Genomic DNA, 25457 nt, shown 5'->3' on the forward strand with positions numbered 1-25457 from the left:
ACACATAATAACATAAACAATATCGTCATCTCTTGTCTACTAAATATTAATAGAGACTGAAATTGCCATAATCGTCAGTTCCTTAACTCAGGAATTGACATTTAGATGTGATTTCTGTACATTTGAGATCCAAAGATTCTCAACATGCATTTTATGGCATCATTTAAAAATGCCCTGTGATAAGAGACTTAATGGTGGGCAGCAGCTTCTGTGAAAGGGATCATGAATTGACCACACATGGGGTGAAATTCAAGACTAACTTAAGGAAGCATCTCATTTTCAATTATACTTAGAAAAAGCAAAAATTTCTCCTTACTTCTAACTTTTAACCTACCCTTTATTTAAAAAAATACCAAAGATTGAACCTATTTTGGACAAGTTCTCAGAAAAGACATCTATTTAAACAAAATGATTAATAGAAATTCATTGATTTGAAGACTAAGAATTCTTTCCAGAGAGAGAGATTAGGAGAGAAAATTTCAGATTCCAGAAACAAAATCCACACAAAATAAAAACAAAATTAGGAATCAAAGACAAATTTTCTTGAACCTCCAATGTATACTGGTAAGCCCCAAACTAAGTTCCAACAATTAAAGCCCCCGATTTTCCTCTCGGGAGCAAACACACGCATACTCGTATGTAGACAACACCCGTGGATTTTCTGAAGCAGTTTCCCCAGTTAGTTTAAAGCTTGAGTCATGTGCAAATCTGTTTAACCACTTATTAACCAGGAATATGTGAAGAGACATGCAACCTTTTAGACAAATTAGCAGATCCAGCTTTTAAATTTAAATACTTTTGAGGAGCCAAATGTTTGAGGCCAAGACTTTGGATACTACGAAACTGAGAGACGATTCTTATTAGAATCTAAAAAAGGTTTTTTGCTCTTAGATTGTTAAAATTATTGAAGTATTTAACTAGTTAAGAAAAAACTGAAATTATCCTCTTCAAAGAGATTTCTTTGTAAAGTATTATAATAAACTTAAATAAGGAATATATACCAGAGTACTTTTTACAGTCTCTTCTTTCATCTTTACATAAATTTAAATTCTTATTGTGAACATTTGTGAAAAAGAAAAAAATCTATCTCTTCATCTTGACAACTTCAGACACATGGGGCTTAACCCCAAATAATGAATTTCTTGGAATGATCTTCGGGGCTTACACTTATAAGCCACAACATTTAAAAAAAAAAGGATGCCTAAACTCACAAGACACAATCCAAAAATCTTATCACAGTGATGGAAGTTCCATATTGTTCATTTTTTAAATGTATTTTCGGTCAGAAGAAAAGACACTTAAAATAGTAATCCTAAAATGTACTTTGAGAAAAAAGCAGACAAATAAAATAGGCCATGGTAAATTGCCTCAGGTACTGTAAAGAAAGCAAAAAGCAAAAAGAAATTACAGTATCTTAGAATTTTAGAGAGCAGTCCGATCCTCCCATGTATGGGCATATGACAGCGCTCAGAGTGAAGCGTGAGTTTGAGGTCTCAGTTCTAGCACATGCAGGCTGCAGGTTATGTGATTTCAGACAAATCACTTACTACTTTTATACCTTAATTTCTTTATTTATTGGAGTGTTTAATGAGTAAATGAAATAAATTATGTAAATTATGTCATTTATGCAAAATCCCTCAGAAAACTACAAGGCAACATCCATGTTATAGCTCTATTATTATTATTATTTTTTAAAGATTTTATTGGGGAAGGGGAACAGGACTTTATTGGGGAACAGTGTGTACTTCCAGGACTTCCCCCCCGGCTCCCCAGTCAAGTTGTTGTCCTTTCAGTCTTAGTTGTGGAGGGCGCAGCTCAGCTCCAGGTCCAGTTGCCGTTGCTAGTTGCAGGGGGCACAGCCCACCATCCCTTGCGGGAGTCGAACCGGCAACCTTGTGGTTGAGAGGACACGCTCCAAACCAACTGAGCCATCCTGAAGCTCAGCGGCAGCTCAGCTCAAGATGCTGTGTTCAATTTTAATTGCAGGGGGCAGAGCCCACTATCCCTTGCGGGACTCGAGGAATTGAACTGGCAATCTTGTGGTTGAGAGCCTGTGCTCCAACCAACAACTGAGCCATCCGGGAGGCAGCCCAGCTCAAGGTGCTGTGTTCAATCTTAGTTACAGGGGGCAGAGCCCACCATCCCTTGCGGGACTTGAGGAATTGAACTGGCAACCTTGTGGTTGAGGGCAGAGCCCACTGGCCCATGTGGGAATCGAACCAGCAGCCTTCGGAGTTAGGAGCACAGAGCTCTAACCGCCTGAGTTACCAGGCCGGCCCCTATAGCTCTATTATTGACGTGGTTTTGGAAACTGAAACTGAGGGGCCAAATGACTCACCCAAGATCAGAGTCAGTTACAAAGAACTTCCTACCAAAACAGTTACAATTTAAAACTATAAATAAATATTTAAAGGAACCAAATAAATCATCTACAGTACAAATCCTGCTGTTCTTTCAGCTACTATTAAAGTAACATGATGCCCGTTTTCCAGATCCTTAAAATTTCTGATTTAATTTATTCTCTTCCTGTATTATCCTTATGGAACAACCTGCTAATGTACACATTTCAGACATCTGGGGGTTTCCCAACTTACCAGGGGAATGCACTGCTAAAGGCATGAATTTTATGCTCTGTATGCTGCAATGAGAGATAGTTCTAGCAACTATGCAGACAATAACCAACAGGAAAAGTGAAAAACAGTTGAAGTAACGAAAGATTGTTAATCTTTAAAAGAAATATAAGAGATCCATGTTGCTGTGTTCATTATCATTATCAGCAACCTCAGGGAGTCTTTTTTCTGTATTTCAAACTTTCACAAACTGTGACTACAATCCTAGTGGCAGTGTGCTCCAAAACAGAGCCCTGCTGAGCTGTCAAGCAGTAACTTAACCACCTCTGCCAGTGTTTAAAGTGTGCAAGTACTGAACTTTCCAAATGACAGAAAGCAGTAATTCTTTCCTATGGTCTTGCATAGTTAGAATAAGAGAATGAGTAGTCAAAAAAGACTATATTTCTACCTGAGAACTTTCTTTTCACTTGAAATATAGGTTGACTTCTTGAAGCATGCTTTAAAAAAACAAGTACCCATTGTTTAAATAATCCAGACAGGTTAGCCAAAAACAAAAGCCATCACTGCTATGCCAACGAGTTCTCTCTCTAGTCTTCTAACTCTGAACTTCCAATTCAGAGGCCTAAGAAAATTTAAGGAAAGCCAAGTCAAGAATTGCTGCAAGAGGGTGCTGCAGCTGGTCTTTCCTGCCTCTCATCTCACTCCCATCATCCCCTTAAACACGTGGGGTTCCTAGAAGATTTAGTAAACAAGGTAACAGGGCTGTCTTCCTAAGGATTTAGACTGGCCTAGAAATCAAAGACTAAAGCAAAATGTCTACAAAAGACAACAAAAGGTGCTGCAATTAAGTCCATGTTTGGCGCTGTGGCAAACATCTTAAGACTGGACACCCTGCAGAGAGGATACAGGAGACACCATGATACACATGACCAAGCCTTCTTGGGAACTGGGCCCAAACGGCCATTCATCACACATACCTGTCTTTCCAATATGGCTTTCTCTGATGAGCACAGCATTCCAAGACAGAGGACAGGAAAGAGCCATCAAACCTATTGCTTCCGAACAATGTCGTCTTTGGAGACTAGATCTCCAAGATTTTAACACTTTCTTACCTCCTTGCCAAGCTGAGCACTGCAAAATACTGTTAAATATTTAGCATTCTTAGTGATTAAAAATGCAATGAAGCTATCTAATGTCACTTCCTAAGTGACATGCAATTGTAAAAATAATAGATGTGTAGCATTTCTTTATTAGCCCTACGCTTAACCTAGGGTAACCAGCTATTTGAGAACTGCCAAGCATACCTTTACTAGTAAATTCCACTTTACTCATAAGTATCTTAAAATTTGAGGATTTTTATTTTAATGCAGAATTTGAATTCTTTAGTAACTGGTTATATTTGTAAATGATGAAGCAATCGGAATTATTTTTTTCCACAAGAGAACCTAAGTGAACCCCAAATAAATAATAAAGATAATAATGTTTATTATAATATAAAATATAATGAAGACATTCTAGAAAAATACATGAAATTCTGTTGCAAAAAAAAGTTATGTACTACTAGGACAACTTTTCAAACAAAGCACTATTTCTTTTACTTGTTCACTCATTCAAGCCATTCATATGCTGGCCAAATGTAACCATTATGCTACTGTGTTTCCCCGAAAATAAGAGCTAGCGGGACAATCAGCTCTAATGTGTCTTTTGGAGCAAAAATTAATATAAGACCCGGTGTTATATTACATTATATTATATTATTATATAAGACCCGGTCTTACAGTAAAATATTATAGTAAAATAAGACCGGGTCTTATATTAATTTTTGCTCCAAAAGACGCATTAGAGCTGACTGTCCGGCTAGGTCTTATTTTCAGGGAAAACATGGTATCTGTTCCAGATGCAAAGATGAGTAAGACATGATTCCTGTTTTCAAGAAGTATCTAAGGCAAACAGCTTGCACAACAAGCTTTCCTTTAAAAACCAAAGTCTCGGGGCGGACGGATGGCTCAGGCGGTTAGAGCGCAAGCTCTCGACAACAAGGTTGCCAGTTCATTTCCCGCATGGGATGGTGGGCTGTGCCCCCTGCAACTAAAGACTGAAAATGACAACCGGACATGGAGCTGAGCTGCGCCCTCCACAACTAGATTGAAGGACAACGACTTCGAGCTGATGGGCCCTGCAGAAGAACACTGTTCCCAATATAATAGAAAAATTTTTTTAAGAAAGTGTTAAAACAAAACACCAAAGTCTCATTAAAATGTCAGTGAAGGATAAAATGTTGTACTATGTACTTCATATTCCAGATTTTAAAACTTGCTTAAATCTTGGAATAGTTCATTCTTCCTCTTATGTTAGTATTTTTGGTTCATGGAGAAATATTCAACAAACTTTAAAATTTTTCCAAAAGATGGCAATGTATACCTCAATCCTTCAGTATTGTAACTAGTCACCACTCCAACCTTAGAAACCAGAGAGACTAGGTAATCAAGACCTAAATCATCTGCAGTGATTAGATGTGACACAGTTCCCAGCAATACCAGTGATCTGATGAACTTTCAAGTGATAGACCTCAATGCCTTTTCTTCCCTATCCCCAACTAAAATTCATAGATTTTAGTTCCTCCCATAAATTCTTCCCAATTTACCACAGTCAGCAAAAAATCACTCACCTGGAGTTCTTCATCTCTCAGGCTAAGGAGGATGTTCCAAAGCTACTTTGAAAACTCTTCTAACCACATCTGGCCTGGGCTGATAGGCCTACGAGGACTCCACTCATACCTTTCCTTTTCTAACAAGAGACTCCTCCGCACTTCAGAGCACCAAATGAACTGGCAGGTATCTATCTCAAACATGACCTTTAGCAACCATATCTTAGCATTCTTCTGTCCCTAAAATGTTTAGTCTCAAGAGTTTGAAAAAAATCAAATTTCTTCAACTACAAAGGTTTATTGATCCATCAGTTGAAAGTAACATCAATCAATAACCACAGACAGTATCAAAATCACCCTGATACTGTTCGAAACTGTTTTGGAGGCTTCTAATTTTTGGTATCATCATATATAGTTCCATCACGTGAGGAAGCCACAGGAGAACTAAGAAAATTACCAAGAACAACCACAGATGTAGAAACATTCAGGATACATATTGTACACCTCAGTAGCTCTAATTAAAAAGAGAATAACACTTCTCCCTTGGAAATTTATCCAGTTAGCTATCACCTCTGCTGGCATATTTCTGGGTCTATTGCTAAAAGCCCTAAAATACCACGGTTTTGATTTTGCATTTTAAAGACATGTACACACAATTACTAGTATTTCAGGGATTTTAAAATATGTGTTGACATATTTGACCCCTCTAGAGTGTTCACTCTTTGAGGCAGGGCAGTTTACTTATTCATTTTTGTATTCCTAGTATAAGACACAAATTTGGCACTCAAAAAAATTTTGTAAAATGAGAAAAAAGGAAATACAGTACATTAACTGTTTAAAAAAAATAAGCATCTACTGTGGTAACAGCACTGTAGTAGAAAATACTTGTGGACGCCAAAGAATTAGACAATATGACTTTTACTTTTAAGAACGCACGGAGATAATGTCCCCAGGCTGGTAGGACAAACTATATTCATTCATTCATTCATTCATTCATTCAAAATATATGTGAGACCATTTTTGGGGTAAGGGACGAAGATAGAAATAAGACAACTTCTGCTTTGTAGGACCTGGTCATCTACCAAGAAGAGATGAATAAATTATTATAGTGTTACCTGTTGTTAGAGGAATGGATATGGAGGCACAGCAGAAGGGCAACTAACCCAGTCAAGGAGAAAGGGTCAGGAAAGTCATTGCAGAAAGGATAAAAATGTAATCTAGGGGGCAACCAGTTAGCTCAATTGGTTAGAGCACAGCGCTCTTAACAAGGTTGCTGGTTCAATCCCCGCATGGGCCACTGTGAGCTGCTCCCTCCACAACTAGATTAAAACAACTACTTGACATGAAGCTGATGGGTACTGGAAAAACACACTTAAAATAAATAAAAGTCTTAAAAAAAAACGTAATCTAACTTTGGAAGGAAGGAGATACTGTTGGCAGAGAGTATACCACCTACAAAAGCACAGAAGTGTAAGAGCATGGCATGCAGGGAAATTACAAACAGTTCAGTATGGCTGAGTTCCCTAGCTGATGTGGGAAAGGGGCATAAGGTACTGAGGGGGAAAGAAAAGGCAGAGGCAGGTCACAAAAAGTCTCAAAGGCCTTCCTTAGTTTGACGTTTACCTTTAAGGATGTGTGGGCCTCACTCTGAAAGCCACAGGTTCATCAGTGACACTTTCAGGCAGGAGAGAAGTGTGATTAGATTTATACTTTCAAAAGATCACTATGACAGCAGCGGGGAAGTAGAGATGGCCCTTAAAACCATACACAGGAAGAACAGTTATATAAGTAAAATGACTGCAGTGGCACTGGGGATTGAGGGAAAAAAGGGCAGATTCCGTAGATAGTAAGGAGGCAAAATGGACAAAATTTTGACATAAAGACTTAAGGGAATGGAAAAAATGTTAGACTTGCAGGTGTTTGGCTCAGGTTGATTAGACTTATGGTGATATTTACCAAGATTGGGAATACAAGAGAGGTTTATAGGAATGGGGATATCACTTTACACATTGGAATTTGAAATGCCTAACTGATATAATGATCTGGAGAAAACATCTGATTCAATGAATATACGAATGCTGAACTATATTACAACGCAATCATTCAGGGAGAAGATACTGAGAAAAAAGGAAGGTCAATGACAAATCCCTGAGGAATACCTACCTACACTTAACAATGCCCCAGGGAAATGGAAGCCAAGGAAGCAGACAGAGATGGAATGGCCAAGAAGATCAAGTACAAAACGGTCAAGGGAAGAATACGTATCAAGGGATGGTCAAGCTGGATAAAGACTGAGACTTGTATAGCAGAGTATCAAACGAGGAGGTCACTTGCGACCTTACAAAGGCCAATTTCGATGCTGTGTTAGAGGCTCCTAGAAGCCAAAGTGCTGTGGGTTGAGGTGTCACTAGAAAGTGACCAAAATCGAAGTAGAGACTACTCTTTTGACAAAAACTGTTATAAGGGGAAGCAGAAATAGGGCACAAAGTAGGCAATGACCAGCTTGGGAGGATTCTTTTTTCAGTTGAATATGTTTATATGCCCAAGGGGAACACAGCAGCAGGGAAGAGATTGAAAATCCTCAAAGCAAAGTCGTAATAAATGGAAAAGGGACAGGGAGGAAGGGTCAGCTAGGAGGGAGTACATACAAAGGACAAAGGAAGGGAATTCTCTTTCATTAGGAAACAGGCTAAGCATGGATTTAGTTTCAGAAAAGTTCATAGGCAGGAGTAAACTTAGAAATTCCTCTGAACTAACAAGCAAAACTTTGATTATGTGAGCATCTGTCAGGTGAGAAACAATAGATTTCTTCAGATTCTCAAAGAGGCTTACAACCTACAGAAGCTTTTTAAAACGCATCTTGGAAAGAAATAAATCATAGACAATGGCTGATTAAGAAATAAATGGGAGTGACAAATAAGGGGGAGAAGTGGAAAATTAGATGCAAGGATTAGTAAAAATTTATTTGATCGGAAAGCGGTAGCCACAGCAGAGCCAAAATAGAAGACAAATCAGTTATTAGAACCTTAATTCCAGCATGGCATGGCCAAAGCTGATAAACAGCAGGGAGCTACACTGATTCTCAAATGTACAAAAGGCATTAACTGTGTTTGAAGTTTATTCTGGAAATGATACATACACACATAGACACACAGAATTAGAGCAGGAAGAAACTGAATAAAGGGAGACCAGAGACCAGATAGCGGTCTATAGCCATAATTCAAATGTGGTTGGCATTCAATCACTCAGCAAGTATTTACTGAGCATAGCCAGGCACCGTTTTAGACTCTAAAGATAACACAAGTGAAGAGCTGACAAAATCCCTGCCCCATGAGGCTACAATCTAGTGGAGACAGAAAATAAACATATAACAAATAAATAAATAAACCAGGGCAATAAGGATTAATGGGGGTTAGCAGTGGGGGTTATTTTCACTAAGGTGGTCAGGAAAGGCTTCTCTAAGGTCATGGTTTACCAAGGATTGGCAAACTACAGGCTATAGGTCAAATGTGGCCAGCCACCTGTTTTTTTTTTCAGTCCACGAGCTAAGAATGGTTTTTAATATTTTCAAATGGTTTTAGAAAATCAAAAGGAGAATATTTTGTGGACATGAAAATTACATGAAATTCAAATTTTAGCATATATAAATAAAGTTTTATTGGAACTCAGCCATACTCACTTATATATTGTCTATGGCTGCTTTTGCACTATAACAGTAGAGTTGAGTCATTTAAACAGTGACCATCTCTGCAGAAAAAACTTGTTGAACCCTCCTTTAGACCTAATGATGAGAAAAAGACAGACATATAAAAATCTTGGTAGAATAGTATTCTAGCTTGATAGCAAGTGCAAAGGCCCGGAGACAACAAGCATGGCACGTATGACAGACAAAAAGGCCTCCATGGCTCTGCAGCAGAAAAGTGACAATGGAAAGACGGTGTTGAAGAAGCAGACCTGACAAAAGAGGGCAGATCATGTATGGCTTTATTGGCCATAGAAAAGAATTTGAATTTACTGGTGGGGGGGGGGGGAGAGACAACTGAAAGTTTACTTACACATGGAGTACATACTAGCTGCTGCGTGAAGAACAACCTTTGGTGAGGTAAAAACACAAGCAAGATTACAAAGCAGTCCAACCAAAAAATTATAATGACTTAATTCTGGGGGTTTGGTGGTAGAATTAATGAGAAAAAAGTTAAATTGAAGGTATTTTGGAGGTAATGCAGAAAGAATTTGCTGATGGGTTATTTGGAATATTAATAAAAATCAAGGATAACTATTAAATTTTAGGCCTGAACAACTGGGTAAGTGGCAGAGTCACTTCAAAACAAGTAAAGCAAGACTTTCTGGACATGATAAATGTAAGATACCTATTAGATACCCAAGTGCTTCAATGCCTACCGTGGTTCCCCAAAAATAAGACCTAGCTGGACCATCAGCTCTAATGCATCTTTTAGAGCAAAAATTAATATAAGACCCGGTCTTATGTGAGACCAGATATTACATTATATTTTATTACATATTATGCTATATTATATATGACATGACATTATATTATATTATATAATACCCGGTCTTACATTAAAATAAGACTGGGTCTTATATTAACTTTTGCTCCAAAAGACGCATTAGAGCAGATGGTCTGGCTAGGTCTTATTTTTGGGGAAACACAGTAGTTTCCTTGCCTGGGAATAACAGCTACCTCAAAGGGTGGTCAAAATTAGGTGAGAAAACACACTACAGGTACTCAGAATATTGCCTGGCCCACAATAAACACTTAGTAAACGCTAACCACTTTTATTATTCTCCAAATGGAAATGTCAAATAGGCGTCTGGTTATAAAAGCATGGGACTCCAAGAAGTAGTCAGGGTTAGGAGACAAAGATTTAGTAATCCTGGGCATATAGATGAGGCCTGCATGGGATCACTTAGGAAGAGTGCATAGATAGAGAAGGTAGCCAAAGGTAGTCTCCTAGGTGACTCTTATATTCAGGAGAATTAAGCAGAGGAGGAAAACCGTACTGAAAATTAATAACCAATGAGTTAAGAAAACAGCCGATTGAATGTAGTGTTATAGAATCTAAGAAAAGGGTGTTTCAAGAAGGAAGTAGTCAGCTGGTTCAAATGCTGCCCAGAAGGTTTAATAGGATGAGGACTGAGAATTATGTATTCAATCTGGCAAGAAAGAGGTCCTTGAGGACTTCGATAAGAGATATTTCAGTAGTCGTGGGGTTATAAAAGCCCAATTACAGTGGCTGAGGACGGGATAAGAGGTGAAAGGGGAGACAGCACTTTCAAGCTTTGTTGTAAAAGGGAACGGAGAACTAGGTAGCAGCTAAAGGGGGACGTGAGGTCAAGGTTTTTTTTCCAAAGGCCATATTAAGACAGGCAGTTTTATATGTTGATGAGACCAATCCAGTTGAGAGAGAGAAACTGCCAAAGCAGGAGAGGAGATAAGTACAGAAACCAGCTTGAGTAGATGAGAGGATGGGGTCCACAGAGGGAGAGTGGTGCTTCAACTGTACACAGCAACAAGAGGATAAGAAAGGAAAAGCTATTAAACACCTTGAAAATATTAAAAATATCTTGATTCCTATATTACACTTGGTATAACTGCCTCTGAAGAAATCAATAAATCAGTAAATGATGAATACTTTAAATGTTCCCAAGAACAACTCTGTTAATACTAGTTTTGGAAGCTTCAACCTTTGAATTACCAATTTCCAAAGTGTCTGCTAAGTATTGTAATTTTATTACTGATATTCATGTTGTATTTTAAGCTGAACTCAGTAAAAAGAAAGGAATTGTTCAGTGCTAATGCTCCCAACACTTGGTCATCTGCCTGGAACATAAAAGATGTTCTTTGAACAATGAATTACATTTTCTAATCTCTTCATTTCTTACTTTGTAGAGTGCTATATTCATTAGTGTCATTTAGGGGAAAGATGAGCCTCTTTGAAAGCACTTTTTCATCATTTGTAATAGAATAAAATATAGTAGCACCTGTAAATCATTTCCAAAAAAGTAGACTATAACAAGAATGCTGTTGAATCTGTAAGCATACATGTACTCAAGCATAATTAAATACAAACATCAAGAGACAAACTTCTGAAGCTAAAATGGTTTCTGAAACCCAACCACTCAAGAAAGGTATGCAGTTATTGAACTAACATCATTCTCGTCAATAGATTGGCAGGGGCAGAGCCAACACCAAATTCTGTTACTGGGCATCAAAGAGAACAGTGGTTGCTTGAATTCATAACAGATGGGAAGAGATTTAAATTGTTTTAAATATAATTTCTGCCTGATACTGAGAAATGTTAAACCAAAAAGTCACCTTGGATTCAACAGTACAAAGACAACAAAACAATCAATACACTGTTCTTCAATAACAATAGTTGGTAAAACTTTCACCCATACAGAATGAAATCAGTTTGCAAATATTTAATTCAATTCTACCTAGCAACCAGCACTTAAGAAACACAAATGTTACCCATTTTGTAATTAGAGAAAGTAGTATCCCTTCATCCACACTCCATGTCAACAAGAGCAAGAAGCAAAGATGCTTAAAACAGCTAAGCAAATGAGACAGGTGAACTCCACTCATTCTGCTTCAGAAAGTAGCTAATATGTCTTTAAAAACAAAACAAAACAAACAAGCAAAATAAACTCACTACATCAGATAGTAAGCTATAAGATTCTTGGCAATGCCCCAATTTACTTTTAAATATAAAAACAAAACAAAACATCAAGAAAGGTGTATTTCTAGACTCCTAGGTTCCAGTTCTGAACTAGTTTACCTGCTCACTGCTGAAGAAATAAGCCCACTTTAACAGATATACTATAGAAATTAAGTTAATCACAGGCACAGGGTTTATTCTTGTTTAATACAAAAGTACCACAAAATGACCAGATCCATTTGAATAAGCTGGAAAAATTAAACAAACAAACACTAACACTGCTTTCAGAGATGGTTCTTTTTATTATTAGAGCTTTTGGTCCTTCATATGCCAATTTTAAGTAAACTTTTTTGTGCACTATATGCTCATTCAACTACAAGTTTCTACTATAAATTTTTTTCTTTTCCTTCTGGTTTGTTGTCTTATCTTGGTGCAAATCTCAGGTTGCATCTGTCCTTCAGGGAAGATGGGCTGTTGAATAACCAATAGCAAGCAACAAAAGTAGCACTGAGGAATTCACAACTTCCTTCTTCCTACAAGTTTAATAGGGTGATCTCTCCATAGTCAGTTTTCTGAAGGAGCAATGGTTAGATGACAAAAGTGAATATTCCCTTTAGCAAAAAAGCAAAGCTACCAAGTCAGTCAATACAATTTTGACCCAATATTTTTTAGGAATAAATGTTCAATACGAGTTGGGAAGTTTTACATACTTAATACCTTGAAAAACCATCTGATTACCAAATCACATTTGGAAGTTTGCCATCACATCTGAGAAGCCCACATTATGTATGCGGCATTAACCTATTTAAAAAAAAAAAAGTCCCTGGTATTTTTTTTTATTACTCTAACACTAGTCTCTCAAGCAGTATAAAGAATCATGAGAATTATTCTTTGCTTTTATAATCTCTTGCCTTCTGAATTTATACTTGTATGACTAGCAACGAAAAGTTATAGGTAAAAAGTATGAATGTCTTATATTTCCAATTTCCAGACTTTCTCAATAGACACCCAATTTTACAATTAGGGCATCAAACTGCCCTTCACTTTTGCCATCACTGGCAGAATTCATGCAACAATCCAGCTCCACCTTTGAACTCCAGTCATTTTATGTAAATAAACTTAAATAAACCAAGTATCAATTCATCAAAAAGAAGGAATTTATACACAATTCCAGTACTAAATTCCAAAGTCCTAAATCTTCAAAAACCCAATCAAGGTTTTAGAACTAAGAGCTGGGAGGAAAACAAGCTAGTATTAGCATCAGTCTGCCCAGACTTTTGGTAATCTATATGAATAATCCCAATTCACAGTTTTCATTCTGACTGTGCATGAAATGCTTTCTGCAACCCAACATGTCTAAAAGGTTTCATTCTGAGTCATGCAGGCCCTCCACTGCAACCTCAAAAGCCAAGGGTCAGAAGCCTTTTTAATCCTCATTAACATGAAGTAAACTTATTTTAGATTGGACAGGATTTACAAAGCACTTGTTAATAATACATCCACAAGCAGTGATAACCTTAACAAGCAATATTCTGAAGCACATCTCCAAACTACAACTGAAAACGGACATAAAATCTACAAATACTTACTTGCTTCCTATATTGAGACCACACCTATTTTCCCTGGTTTCTCTTAATGTTTAGGATTTGTCTGTTAGTTCCATCTACTAAATTTTTATTCTCCTATAAAACCACTATAAAATCATTTCATAAAGACATTTCTCTGGAGTTTACTACTGAAAGTTAATTATTGCCATAAATTGACAATTCAAATCAAATCCTTCTTCGGCAGTCAGCGAAGCCCTAGGATCCTTTGGGGAACATTGAGACGTATAGAACATGATCCATGTCTTCTAGGATCCAAATAAAAACATACTTATTGATTCACGAAGAAGACAGCTTGAGAAGTTATTTTATACATATATAGGCAGGACTGTACTTTAAAAACCCACCTCCAGAGAAGATCATAGAATTACTTGGGCAACCTTTTTATCATCACTCTGACAACCATCATTAGCAACAAGTTCTTTACACAGCTACTCTTTGCTTCAGTTTAAACCTATTTTTCTTTTATTCTAGTATCAGTAGAGCTGGAAAACTACTGGTTACCATTCCTAATAATGGATCCACTCATGTTTTTTTAAGTTACTAAGTTGCCTCTCAACCTTTAATTCTCCCAACCTTTCCTCAGACGACCGACTTCCCATAATATAACCATCTTTGGAGTCTACTCAGAACCGTCTCCAAGGTCGCCTCATCCCTTTTAAGTTGAAGAACGTAGAAATGGAAACAACACTCTACTAAGGGGAGAATCAGCACTAGTGTTATCTATATAAAGATGATGCCATCCCATCAGGATACCGCAACATCACTTTTAAAACCCCAATCAGTACTTTTACAAAATGTCCTCTGATGGCGCTTAGACTTCCCTGTGATACTTTAGTTTAAAATTTTTTTAATTACTCACAATTATCCTGCTAATCCTCTTGTACATCAATAGCTTATGTAACATGTCCTTGCAATGTATTCCCAAAAGTTGTATGTACAAATTTTCAATTCAACAAACATTTACTGATAAGCTTCTGCATCAAAAGTCACCACTATAAACAATATAAAACATTAAGTGATGACTTAGGAATGGTCCATGTCTTAAGGAAAAAAAAATCACAATCTAATGGGGGACAGACAGACACAATAAAAAGTATTTACAACATAAGGATCCTGAAGTAAATTCTTTAAGGGTAGGTAAAAAGTACAATAAGGAAACAGGAAAGGAGAAGTTGAATTTCAACTAGTAGTGGTATTTGTGAAAACTTCACAGAAGAGTTGGAAACTGGGGATGGATCTGAGCTGAGCCATCAAAGATGAGTAAGTCAGAGGCAGGGCAAGGTGGGAAAGACTCTAAGGCAAAGAAGAGGCATTCCAAAGGTATGAAGGCAAGTACACAGACTGTGGAGAACATCTAATAGATTCGTAATCCAACATGGTTGAAGCACGTAAGTGAGAATGTGTGTTCAAGAGAGAATGTTCAAAATGTAGAAATGTAGGCCAGCTAGATTATGAAAGGCTGAGAATTTTAAATCTTATTTTATATTCAGTGACAGGTCAAAGGATTTTAAGAGTAAAGTGACATAATCAGATGTGTATTTGAGAAAACTATTGGCAATATTGTAGACAGTGAAAAGGAAGGCAAGAAGACCAGTTAGGAGATTATGGTAATAATCCATGCAAAGGTAATGGAAATTAAAAGTAGGATGGTAAAAACAGAAAAGCAGGGACAGATTAAAGAAACACTATAAAAGTATCATGGACAGGCCTCAGAAATTGATTAGATGGTGTGGGAAAACAAAGAAATTGAAGATAGCACAGTGCAGAGAGGGTGAATGGGCTTTCAAACAAGTACAGGTTTAGATTTGAATTCTAGTAATAGCTCAGCCACTTACTAGCCGTATGATTTAAAGAAAGCTGCTTAACTTGTCTGTGCCTCAGTTTCTTCATTTGTAAAAGATGGTGCATGAGGTACTTCAACAAACTTTTTCTTTGAGAGAGAAAGCAGAACTGTATTTTTCCTTAAGCACACCACTCTCTACTAGTCACCCTTAAACTTTAATTTGTTTGACTATTCTACTTGTGGTTATTTTTATTTCTTAAGTTTCAACCCCCAGAAATTATAACCTACAATTTAGCATTTCTTCTGTAATTAAACTGTTAATTGCATTGATCTCTGTAGACCAACACTTACTCTCCTCAAGCCAAAACTTGACAACAAATGTCAAATAGTTACCAAGTACAGACTAATAATGTATCTGAATCTGGGGTCCAAAAACCCTGACGTGCCTCAGAGTTGTTGCAGGGGATCACCAAGTCCACTCATCAAAAGATAAGGAACACTAGTTACAGAGACCAGACTAGCAACCCTAATATAGCTGCCTTGATAATTATGCAACTCATGGAGGCACTATATTCCTTGGTATCCTACCTTGCTATTTACTGTCTTGTTCTTTCTCCTCCGTTTTTTGCCTTACCTTTAATTATGTTCTAGTTGGACATCAATGGTATCCACTGTTACCAACATGCTTGGTTCTAGCTTACTGATGAACTTGACACCCAGACCAAAATCAAGAACATACTACAGTCAAGATTATAGCATTCAAACAGGTGTATGGATACACATATACAGGTATACCTCAAAGTAATGAAAACCAGTTACCTTGGTGAAAAAAATACTATAGCATTCATGTCCTTTCACTCTCTGAATCCTAATAATTAGGGCTTCCTATGTACCAGGCAAAGTGCTAAGTACATTGCATGCATAATTTCAATTAAGCTTCACAATAATCTTACGAAGCATGATTACTGATAATTTACAAATGAAGAAACTAAAGCATGGAGAGGTTAAGAAAATTTTCCAAGGTCACTGAGCTAATAAATGGCAGAGTCAAGATTTGAACCCAGGCTGTCTAAATCCAGAGCCCATGGACCAAAAGATCTTAATTACTGTGCTATATTATTACAGATTAGATAATGAGATTCTCCCCCTCCTTTGTAAAGGTATTTATATATGCACAAATAAAAAATCCTAGCCAGAGAGATTACAAAAGGATTTCCACATTAACTAAGCTTAAAGAGATGTTATCCACATGGTTTTACTGCTTATAATTAAACGCAATGATTGAGGGACAATGTTGTATGTTTGTGTTTGATCTAAAAATCAGTTAATACTCACGATGAACAGAAGTTGAACATAGGCACGTGTGTATCCACTCGGTATAGATATTTATTGTAGAAATTTTGATTAACTTCTCCCAGTTTTTAGAACTGAGATAGTACAAAGAAGAGCTTAATGAAAAAAATTTTCTCCAAACACACTCCTCATAAGTAGTCTTACTCTCCTAGTTCAAGACAGAAAGGCACAATTACTTTGACACTGTATAAGGAAAAAGAAACAGTGCTTCAGCAAAGCATGGATCACAAGGTTCATAGTCTTTACTGCTGAAAGACATCAAAAAATCTACACCCAAACATTCCAACCAAACAACACAAAAACAGAGATGCCAAGAAAACACATAAAATATATGGAAGAAAACTCCAACTCCAGAAATAAATGCCAGTGAAATAGATCCTACCCTCTGGTGCCACAAAGGCATTGCTGCAGCAATAATTAAAGGTAAGATATAATGGGGAAATCCCTTGAGTCTGTATGTCAAATAGAAAAACAACTACTAATTTCAAAAAAAGGGGAATTTTCATCCACAGCAAAAGAAAACTGCCAACTAACTCTTACATTGATACTTCTAACTGTTAAAACTCATTAAGGCAATATATTCAACATCTAAAAAGGTAAACCAAGTTTGGCCTTTAAGAAGTTTTGTACTAATCCTACAAGAGGACTTATGTCAACCAAAACAACTACAAATCACACAACAAAATTCTTCTTTCAAATGTCTTCGTCTTTAAAAGCTAATGTCTGGCAGAGGCTACAGCCTCATGGTTGGCTTCTCCTGGTGTGTAACCTGACAAGGTACAAAGCTCATTGAAATATTTAACAGCAATGGTATGGATTTCTTTGGATAGGTCAAGAAAAGCAGCTCTTCCTTTTAAAAAACATGAAGAACCATTTTATGGGATGTCGTTCCCTGAATCCAAGTGTCTGTATTTCCTTGGGGCTTTCTCAGAGAACTTACTGAGGGGGGAAATGAAAAGACTAACAAAGGACCCCTTTTCTCTCCCCATTTCCAATATAATCCACCTCAGCTACAGCGCCAGTAGCATCCACACTGTCATAAATGCCAGCAATTAGAGAATTAGGCCATAAAACCACCCACTCAGGTATAAGAGGGCAGGCCTCCGGCTTTACTTAATGCATGCCATAAAAACCATGTACTTCCTTCTTTCAGGCCTTCTTCACAACCAATGAAATGATGATAACAAAAAAAGTAGCCCTTTGTCTGACTGCCTCATATTGATGTGATCAAGGAAATCATCTGGGTCCAGGTAAAGGATTTAAGATTACTTTTTCTTAATAAAGACTGCATTTCCTCTAGCATGCCATATATAAATCCATTAAAGGATATGCTGTATTTTGAGCACTAATAGAATGGAAACTAAAATGAAACGTTTTCCAGAAAAAATATTTTACCTTATGCTGAAACTACTCTAGAAGCCTAGCCAATTCTAGAACTTTCCAAGAAATATTGGAGTCTTCTTAATTAACTCAATAATTTCTACAGCCTCCTGAAGACTTTTCTAATAAAAAAGCTAATTCAAATCTCAAAGTTAACTTTCATTCAGTCTATGTTTTAAAATCTGATACAATTTAGGAGTAATCAATAATTTCATTGTCTTCACAACCTATCAGTCCATAAAATTCACAAGTCTGTGATTTACTCCACACGAGGTTTGATTTATCAAGCTTTAAACCAATCTAGATAAGACCCAAATACTTTTTAACACTGAACTCTACAGCTTCCTCTTTCCTACTAGTGCCTACAGGGTCAAGAGTTTAATTCAATGTAGGTACCTCAGGTCAGACTCCTTAGTAACAACCTTTCTTAATACCTGAAAATAACGTATGCATACAAAAGAAGATCCCACCCAGCAATCCTAGAATAAATTCCTCCCAGAGTAGTGACGGTCACAAAGCTTCCCCTTCTCAAAGGTCTATGCCCCTGGGCTCTCCACTTTGGCAGAGGAAGAAGGGAAAGAGACAGGATATTCACAAAAGGCCTGACTTGAAGGCCTTCAGTTAAATGCTAGAGGGAAGTTGAAGTTCTGTGCCAATGCTCCTGGAATGTGGGCAGGCACAAAGAGATCTTAATTAGGAGACCTACAATTAAAATACAGTGAGTCTCCCGAAGAGAAGAGGCACTGCGGTATGCGATGCCTCAGAGCAAGCAAAGCACTGACGACACCCCCTCTAGCCACAGGGCACAGCAGGCAGTGGGTACTGAGTCTGCACAGTGGCTCTATGGAAGGATATCACCAAGGTGAGCAAAGAGATGGGAACTGAGTCAAGATGGGCGTATTTTCTCTTTTCAACTTCCAATCAGAAGAATCACTGTTTTGTGAATGATTTCCTACAGGTGCACATACCTTAAGATCATTAAATGGAAGGTAAAGATGGGCATTATGTCATATGGTTTTCATGGACAGATGAAGAAAAGTTCTAAATACTGCATTTCTGATGCTCAGTACAAAGCAAAGTACTACATTTCAGAGCATATTAACAACTACTCCCTGTAACATAGGTACTATCACTTTGGATTTATAAATACATTAGTGTATTGGATTTTTCTTTTCATTTAAAAGCTCACACATCTAGAGGAATACACTACCTAGATTAAAAATAACTTCCCTTTTGGACAGTCCAGAATTCACAACATTGAAAACAGGAAAACAAATTTAGCCGAACAAGAGGGACTCTGAACACCAGATGAGTTGTATTTAAAATTTGATCATTTTTCTTATAATTGAAATTGGTCAACTTTAGCAAAGAACTTTTTGCATACATTTAAATCCTTATATTTTGTCCATACAATGAAAACTTTCCCAAGTTGAAATTTCCCTTCCCAATAACAGTGCCAGTCAAATAGGCAAATATTAAATATTAATATTAAAAATTACCAAAGAGGCTAATATTGAAAATTACCGAAGAGGCTCCCTGACTCTGACTCTTTAAATAAACTCAATAAGAAGTTCTGGCCTGACCAAAAAATTAACATAATAAAAAGGAATCAGAATACTGGAGTAGAAAAGAATTCATGAGCTAATATTTAATCCAACATTTTCATTTTACAGATGAGAAATTGTAAGGAGTGCCTAAGGTCCCATAATGGTTAGTTAGAGAGACGAGTACGAGAAGAGCCCATGTCCACTGACTTCCACTCCAAGCCTTCTGCTAGTCCACTTGTGTTCTCTGATTCATTTTCCTTCTGCCAAACTCAGGATCAGCTATACAGGCAATGAGGGAGCAACTCCCATTCTTGATACATATGCCCAGTGACCAGCCAAAACAAACAAACAAACAAACACAAAAAACAACAACACAGGCTCTCCAACTACAGGACCATCATCTTTTCTAAACCCAACGCAAGAGCCCACCTTAGTCCACTAAACTGCCATTTCAAATAAAAACAAATTAATAAACAAAGACTAGTTGCTAATTAAAAGACCATTTTTAGGGTTTATATTAAAACAGCACAAATTCTAGTCACCACAGAGGATGCTGTACTATGTTTATTTAGATGGCAAAGTATAGTAGCATTAACACTACCTGAGACAGTCCTCAGAAAAGTGGGGCACTGACACTATGCAAGGGAGACGGAAGGCAAAAAAGCAGACCTCTGACTTCTTAATAGTGCTCGATAAAATAAAATTTTAATTCTACTTTCAGCCACACAGAAAGCCAAAATAGGAGACTAGCAACACCTATATGTTTTTTAAAATAATCCCATTCTGACAGAATTTGGTCATGAAGAACTCTTATATGTAGTTGTAACTCAGGGAGAGATTCAATGAGGAAAGTTAGGAACGTTTAGAAGTGAAGGACAAGTCTCCTACGACAAAAGGAGTTTAAACAGGGACGTGAGCTGGAAGTTCTGTCACCTTTCAACCACCTTAACTGACTAATTCTATTAAGCATTAACTTACATTTTCTTATGAACAAGTTACAGTCATTATTCATTTAAAGCAAATCAGAATTGAAAAACGCTAGACTCATTCTGGATCACAAGCCATATCTTCATGAATCCAGGCAAGACCTGAAACAGCTGAATGAATTCTGAGAAACAATCTTCAGAATTCTCTAAGTATGTCAGCCCAGGGGAACCCTAAACTTCCCTTTTGGAACTTTATCATTGATTTGTAAGACCTTGTAACAGAATGCTTGGTTTCTACAATGAAAACTACCACGTCAAAGGGCATAATCACTAAGGTTTAGTACTAAACCAAACTATGGGTTAGCACTGACAAACGCATGCCATCAACCCACACCAGATTGCCTCAAACTACTACATAAAAAGCTTACCAACAGCTCGTCGTTCAAGCCCAATTCAGAAAAAATGCTGAAGTTTAATGTAAGGCATTAACCACTGTTATAATGAAGTAAAAATTACTGTTCAGGTAAAACTGTTTAAGAGAAAAAAACTTATTAATATGACCTTATTTGAAATAACTGCAATTCCTTGACAGGCTTCACTACATACTCCTGCTAAGCAAAATAATGCCAGTGGACAAGAAAATGTTAGCACCTGATTAAAACTTTAAAGGTGATTTGTCAAAGACAAACAACAGAAAAAATATTCTGGTGCCCAGACATTAGGTCCCTGAATCCAGGTGGCTCTCTTTCTCACCAGTCTCTTGAAAAGCTATGATTAGAAACTGTCAGTATAAAACTTTGCTTTTGAATATGTGATAACATTTGGAATGTGAACACTTGGTCCTTCAATACAAAATACACGAGCATGCTAAACTAGAAGAAAATGCTTCTCAGGATCCTCTTAAAATAGACTAACTTGTCCTAATAGAGACTTTCTTATACTCAAATATACATGGGGCTAAAATTCTACATATAACCAGGCAAGTCTCAATTTTGAAAATAAGCAGGTAAATGAAATGTCTTTTTTTTTTTTTTTCGCTGCTGTATCTTTTAAAAAAGCAAAATCAACTCACATTTAAGCACCAACTCCATGCAAGTAACCTGAACGGTTCAGTCTTTTTGTCATGTATGAGGCCTTTGGTTCTCCAACTACATGGGATCTGTGTTGTTAGCTTAAAAAATACAGAATTGGCCTTTCAAAAAAAAATAATAATCTACAGCAACCAATAAATAGTCTCAAGCAACCCTGCTGACTGCAGCTGCCTTCTGAAGGCTGGGAAAAGGAGGTGGAGATAGAGCGGAGAGGCAGGGAAAAGGAACGCTGCAGCTAGCTATAAGCAAGGAACACGCCCCCATCATGTCCTCCTCGCTCTGTCAGAAGGCGGGTTGTTGTCAGCCTCCCGATTAGACTGCCTTAGAAAGGGTTTTTAAAAGGAGGCAGGAAGACTAACAACTAAAAAAAAGCCAGCTCCTAGAAAGGAGGGGCCGTGGTCCCTGGGATCTCCTCCCTCCCCTTCTTCCCAGGATCTCTGAGTATATCTAAAGAGGTGCGGGGCACAATAGGGGACAAGGGGTTTGCCCAGAATATTTTGCGTGCACCAACGGCAGAGGACGCAGGAAACGCCTGGTTGTTATCTTTCCCTTTCTGTTTCAATCAAGAGCACTCCAGAGCAGCAACCCCCTACCCCCCTTCCCTTCGGCCCCTAGCAGCTGCTCTTCCTCCTCCTAGCATCCCCCATCCTCTTCTCCCCCCTCCCCTACAATTCAAACTCGCCCTTCTGCATCCAATGGAAAACAAATGCGCAACGGCACTGGCTGAACCTGAACTCAACTTCCCTTCCCAAGGCAACTTTCCTTTTTGCTGAAGGGGGCTGAATAATGCTTATCAAAGCAACCCTATTCTCACCCAGTACTAATGGGGAAGGGGTAAAGCTCTTGACCCTTCATCTATCTTGGGTCCCTTATAAGAATCAGAGAGATAACCCTAAATCCTCCTTCTTAAGGAATAACTTTGCTCCATAACCGCCCCCCCAACCAAAAGCAACCACCACCACACTAAAGTAAAACTGTCCCTTATCTACTCTCCTCACCCCAACCCTGCTTCCCCCACCCCTTCCAAACCCCAGGACTGACCTAGGAAAAGGTGGATCGATAATGAAATGATGGAGAAAAGAAGGGTGGGAGGGAGCTAGGGCTGGAGACTGCTGTGCTCTCCCGCACAGTGGGTGGGGTAGGAGAGCAGCTGCTTCCCCTGGGAGGATGCTGCCCAAGTCCCCCCACAAACACCTCCCCTCACAGGGGCCCCCTTTCCCAGAGCTAGAGGGAAAGCCTGCCTCCTTTCCAGGGGAAATGGTGGAAAGCTGTTCTCTGAACCTAGGGGACAGTGGACTATTTCCCCCTCAAAGATGTCAGTAATCCTTAATTCTAAAGGAGGGAAAGGGAGTGAAGGTAGCGTAATTCCCTGCTACCAAGAGGCTAGAAACTGTAGCTCTGTAAGATGGGGGGAATAGACTGCTGCTGTGTGAGATCACCGTTACCTTCAGAGGGAAAGGAGGTGAAGGAGAGGAAAGTAGATTTTTCTTGGTGGGGTAGAGCGGCATGAGGGAGCATCTATCGGCTTGGGATGAGGATGGGGGTGGAGGATGGAGGTGAAGGAAGGGGGAGTGGTTGGCACTGTATGGACCTGGCCCGGGAATGCGGCGAGGGTTCATCACGTTTTCGAAAGCAAGGTGCTGGAAGGGACATCGGTCCCCAAGGGTAGGAAGAGAACGTGGCCCCGGATGAGACCATCACCCGAGAGATGCCCAAGAGGAAAACTGCCCCAAGAGTAAAACATCTGCCCAGAGGGAGAGGCGGGGATGTGGCGGGATCAGGTCTCTAGGAGGGAGGGAGGGAGGGAGGAAGGAATCTTGCTCGGATGAGGTAATCTGTGAAAAGGAGGAGGGGTTCAGTCCCGGGATGGGAAACCCCGACGAGGGGTCTTTGCCAAGGGATTTGGGCAAGGGTCAGGAGAAGGAGGATAGCTATGGGTGGAGGGCAAACACCCTCAGCCAGATAAGTCCAAATCCCGGGGTGGGGGCGCCTGGGGGTCTGAACCCATGTATGGGGGTTCCAAAATGGGAGGGCCTTTTGCCCCGGGTCAAGGACCCTAGGATGGTCCCAGAATTGGGATGCTCCACAGTCCCAGATGGGGGAGGGGAGGGGGCTCTGCAGAGGGTCGAGACCCCGGACCTGGGGGTTCCTCGCCCCCTTACCTCTCCGCTGCCGCCTCCCCCGCCGCTCTCCCCAAACACCGCCCGGAACCGGCGCAGGTTGGTGCCGATGGCGGCCGAGACCTGCAGCGCCGCGTCGAAGCCCGGGCCCACCCGGAGCAGGGCCGGCCCAGAAGAGGCTGAGGACGATGACGAAGACGAAGACGAGGCGGACGACGAAGAGGCTGCTGAGGCGGCGGCCGCTCCCCCTGGAACCCCAGCCCCGCTGCTTCCCGCCGCCGCCGCCGCCACCGCCGCCGCCGCCGCCGCCGCGGCCGCCACAGCCGGGGGGGAGGGGGGCGCCCCGGGACCGCCGCCGCTGACCGGGGGCCCGGGGGGAAGCAGCAGGGCTGGGACGCGTTGCCGCGGGGCGCCCCCTAGGCCCCGGCGCCCCCCGCCGCCGCCGCCCCCGGTGGTCCCGGGTCGGGCGGGGAAGCGCCACCGACAGCTGTGCGCCATGTTCGCCCCGTGAAGTGAAGCAGCTAGAGGGAGAGGCGACAACACAGGGGGGCGGGGAGGCGGACGGGGGGCCGAGGGCCCCGGAACCAGCCTAACCCGCTCGGCTCCGCCCGGCGGCCTGCGCCCCACCAGCCGCCATGCAGAGCGCCGGGCCGCGCCAGCCGGCCCAGCAATCTGGATACTGCGCTCCGGTCTCCGCTTCTGACGTCTGGCCGCGGCTACTCCATCCCGAGGCCCGGGCCGCCGCCTCCTGCCCGCCCGCCCGCCCCGCAACCTGGATAACTGCCTGCCCCGCCCTCCGGGAGCGGCAGAGCTCGGGAAAAGGAGGGGGGAAGGAAGCCCAAGAGCCCGACGCGAATCGCGGGTTCCGGGGAGAGGGGGAGGGGGCGCGAACTAGGGGAGGATGGAGGCGGAGGGAGCTCGGCCGCCTGCAGCGGGGAGAGCCCAGAGGCAGATTACACACGTTCCCGGGATGCGCTGGGAATCGAACCACCCGGGAGAGCAGCTCCCAGGATAACGCGGCTGCCGGGTCGGGGACGAGAGAGCCAGCCTTCTCGGCCTCGGGGCACGGGCACAAGATGGGTCAGCCCTTATTTAACGCCTTTAGAATAAAAAAGCCTTTATTGTACTGCTTGCAAAACGGAAGCGTCGCCCAGTTAACTATATGCAAAACAGAAGGGCCCTCAATGAACGCGCTTTAAAAAATAAAAGAGCCCCTCCCATTTTCCTGCTGGAGGTCTCTCCAAAATGCACACAGCGAGTGGCAGGTCTCCCGCCACCTCTTCGCCCTACTAGGCACTCGGGGCTGAGGGATCCCTGGGTTTCGTGCCCTCTGCAGAGTTGAGCTGTTTTTCCAGCCAGGGTACGGGGGCCACGGCGTGCTCCGCTAACGAGGCGGTGTTATTACAACGTAGCTGAAGCTGGGTGGCTAACGGAGCCTGGAGGGAAGAGGCGGGCAAAAGCGCCCCCGCCTCTTCTTCCTCAGTTCTCTGCCAGCCGCTGCATGCAAAGCGGACCCTAATGTATGCATGCAGAGGGAGGGGGGGCTCGAGAGCACGTTTCTGATTAAGAGAGGGGGAGGAGAAGCGCGCTGGGCATTATGATACACTGGGTAGAAGGGGCCCGCCGGCGGCGAGCTCTGTGCGCGGGGTTAGCAGGCTGAGGGGGGAGGGGGAAGGAAGGAGGAGGGTTCCGGCGGGGGATGAATATCCACCCGGTTTACTTTATTGCGGGAAAGAAGGGAGGGCGCCTCAAG

The 25457-nt window shown here is 40.6% G+C and overlaps 1 protein-coding gene across 11 annotated transcripts in view; it reads right to left on the reverse strand.

The window, feature by feature from the left end:
* KMT2A (lysine methyltransferase 2A) overlaps window positions 1-24314 on the reverse strand; it is a 78096-nt gene extending 53782 nt beyond the window's left edge. For 3 of the 11 annotated variants that reach the window (XM_074335396.1, XM_074335397.1, XM_074335395.1), the window contains exons 1-2: window positions 23747-24309; window positions 21566-21664 (exon numbers count right to left, since the gene is read on the reverse strand). In XM_074335396.1, coding sequence (XP_074191497.1) covers window positions 21566-21664; window positions 23747-24202 — 555 coding nt within the window. In that variant the 5' untranslated portion in view covers window positions 24203-24309. Of the gene's footprint in view, window positions 1-21565; window positions 21665-23746 lie in introns of all 11 variants that reach the window. The other 8 variants (XM_019716227.2, XM_074335398.1, XM_074335399.1 and 5 more) reach the window with 5 other exon arrangements.
* Window positions 24315-25457: the final 1143 nt, after the last annotated feature.

This window comes from Rhinolophus sinicus, linkage group LG06 (assembly GCF_036562045.2).
Source record: "Rhinolophus sinicus isolate RSC01 linkage group LG06, ASM3656204v1, whole genome shotgun sequence".
Taxonomy (NCBI): domain Eukaryota; kingdom Metazoa; phylum Chordata; class Mammalia; order Chiroptera; family Rhinolophidae; genus Rhinolophus; species Rhinolophus sinicus.